General features: G+C 41.7%; 1 protein-coding gene across 4 annotated transcripts in view; it reads left to right on the forward strand.

Annotated features, from left to right (window-relative positions):
• The window catches only part of LOC113661975 (potassium channel subfamily T member 2), a 105,542-nt gene that overhangs the window by 53,791 nt on the left and 49,251 nt on the right, over positions 1 to 2,500 (forward strand). For all 4 annotated transcript variants that reach the window (XM_047808232.1, XM_047808233.1, XM_027176547.2 and 1 more), the window contains exon 11: positions 2,133 to 2,297. In XM_047808232.1, the coding sequence (XP_047664188.1) occupies positions 2,133 to 2,297 (165 nt within the window). The remainder of the gene's footprint in view (positions 1 to 2,132; positions 2,298 to 2,500) is intronic.

Consider the following 2,500-nt stretch of genomic DNA (forward strand, 5'->3'; position numbering starts at 1 on the left):
TTTGGTATATCTCTTATGCTGAAGAAAATAAATAGCCAGTTAAGTGAAGAATGTTCCTAAAGATGTCATTCATGAAAACATGGAGGATGAGCGATCAAGCCATACGACATCATCAAATATTCATACAGAAGGCCTATTTATTTATTTATTTATTTATTTATTTATTTATTTATTTATTCCTCCGTCTCCTGAAAGACATGCAAAGTAGATTTGATTAAAAATCCCAGACCTTACATTAATATTCTCGCAGGTAAAATTAAGCGCATTTACAGTCTTTTAGCCGATTTTCTGGATTTCCTATTAAAGATGATGAAAATCAGAAGTGGTACCAGGTTTTTGTACCAGGTGTCAGAAGCTAATAGATCTAAATCTATCCAGACGTTAGACATTAAAATACAAGTCGTGTTAAAACGTTCCTTTTCTTGATATAGGTGCATGTGTCTGGCCCCCGAAGGATGCAATTTCTTTTCCTAGATCATAAAGCGAGCAATTAAATATGTCTCCACCTGCTCGAATGCTCTGTGGAGATAAAACGGTGCTCGTGTCGGTTGTCAGACGGTCGAGTGAACGTTATTAGAAAGCTGACAGTTTGGAGTGAGGAAGTAGTTAGGCGCGAATCCCGGCACATTTCTGGAGGATCGTTCATTATTTCTGCCAGCGGTCTGTTTGAGATGATGGATTATTGAAGCCTGAGGTTCATGCTGGAGATTCACAAGAGAATTTGTTCCTTCTTTAGCATCTCTCAGTGTTTCAATTTGCACACACACACACACACACACACACACACACACACACACACACACACACACACACACACACACACAGACGTAAAACCGGACACACACTGAAAAATATTGAAATGCATTATAGCTGTTATTTCCTCAAACGCTGCCAAGTCATTTCCTGTGACCTTTAGTTTCCCCGACCGATTCTAATTGGGCAGATTTGCGTGAGGTCACGTCGCTGTCGTTCTGTCCGTTTTGATTTCGTCTGCAGTTTGATAAGGTGATGTCCGTTTTTACTCGGTCTGTCTCTGTCCAAACCGACTCTATCCCCACTATGTCATATATATATATATATATAGCTTGATTTGATGCTTGGACATGATTTCACAACATCACATCATTATTTACACAAAAGTACTGAACGTCAGTGGTCTTCTACATCAGCTTATTTACTCTGGCATGTAACCATGTAAGGTTTCAGGTTTATTCAAAGGTACTAAAACAAGCTCATGAAATTTGTACTGTGTTGTTTGGTAGGTTATTGATAAAATTATGTCGATAAGAAAACATGGGGGGGGGGGGGCACGGTGGCTTAGTGGTTAGCACGTGTGCCTCACACCTCCAGGGTTGGTGGTTCGATTCCCGCCTCCGCCTTGTGTGTGTGGAGTTTGCATGTTCTCCCCGTGCCTCGGGGGTTTCCTCCGGGTACTCCGGTTTCCTCCCTCGGTCCAAAGACATGCATGGTAGGTTGATTGGGATCTCTGAAAAATTGTCCGTAGTGTGTGTGTGTGTGAGTGAATGAGAGTGTGTGTGTGTGCCCTGTGATGGGTTGGCACTCCGTCCAGGGTGTATCCTGCCTCGATGCCCGATGACGCCTGAGATAGGCACAGGCTGCCCGTGACCCGAGAAGTTCGGATAAGCGGTAGAAAATGAATGAATGAATGAATGAATGAATGAATGAATGTTTACAATAAAAGGATAAACTAACAATACTTCACAACATACACTGGTGAGGGTGCGGGTTAATTAGCAATGACCAAGAAGTGCTCCCTCTGGTGGGCCGGAGGGAAAACTGTCAGTGTCGTCGTTACACTAAAAACTAAATACAAACTTGCTCAAAAATGTACGTTTCATTTAATTAATTCATTTGTTTGTTTGTTTGTTTTTTCCTTTTTTGTCCCTTCTTTTCTTCTTTCTTCTTCCTCTCTATAAACACACGCTTTCAGTGGGCTTGTCTAAGTTTTCTGCATAATTCCAAATCTGTTGCTATTTACCTAAGACAATAAAATAACAATTGTATAAAGATATATCTTTATCCTAATGAAAAAAGCTCATCGTGTATCTCTGTCCCCTGTCTGTGTCTGATCTGATCTGATCTGATGATATCTGGTTGGATTGTCTCCCCAGTTTGAGCAGCTGGCTTTCTTGTGGATGGAGAGACAGAAGTCTGGAGGGAACTACAGCCGCTACAGAGCTCAGACTGAGAAACACGTGGTGCTCTGTGTCTCCTGTCTGAAGATCGATCTCCTCATGGATTTCCTCAACGAGTTCTTCGCTCACCCTCGACTGCAGGTGCGTCTGTAAGCATGCAGTTTTCTGGTCAGTCTGAACTGGACATTTTGATGGAGACTTACGTGTTCTTCAGGAACCCAGAGTATGATCAGCACCATGCTTGTGGATGCAGTGATTATTTTTCATTTTTAGATGTTTTGTTCAGAACAAAATGGATCTCTCGGGTAATTCTGCTGTTTCAGACGTGTGTATATATAAATGTG

Source organism: Tachysurus fulvidraco, chromosome 24 (genome assembly GCF_022655615.1).
Source record: "Tachysurus fulvidraco isolate hzauxx_2018 chromosome 24, HZAU_PFXX_2.0, whole genome shotgun sequence".
NCBI lineage: Eukaryota > Metazoa > Chordata > Actinopteri > Siluriformes > Bagridae > Tachysurus > Tachysurus fulvidraco.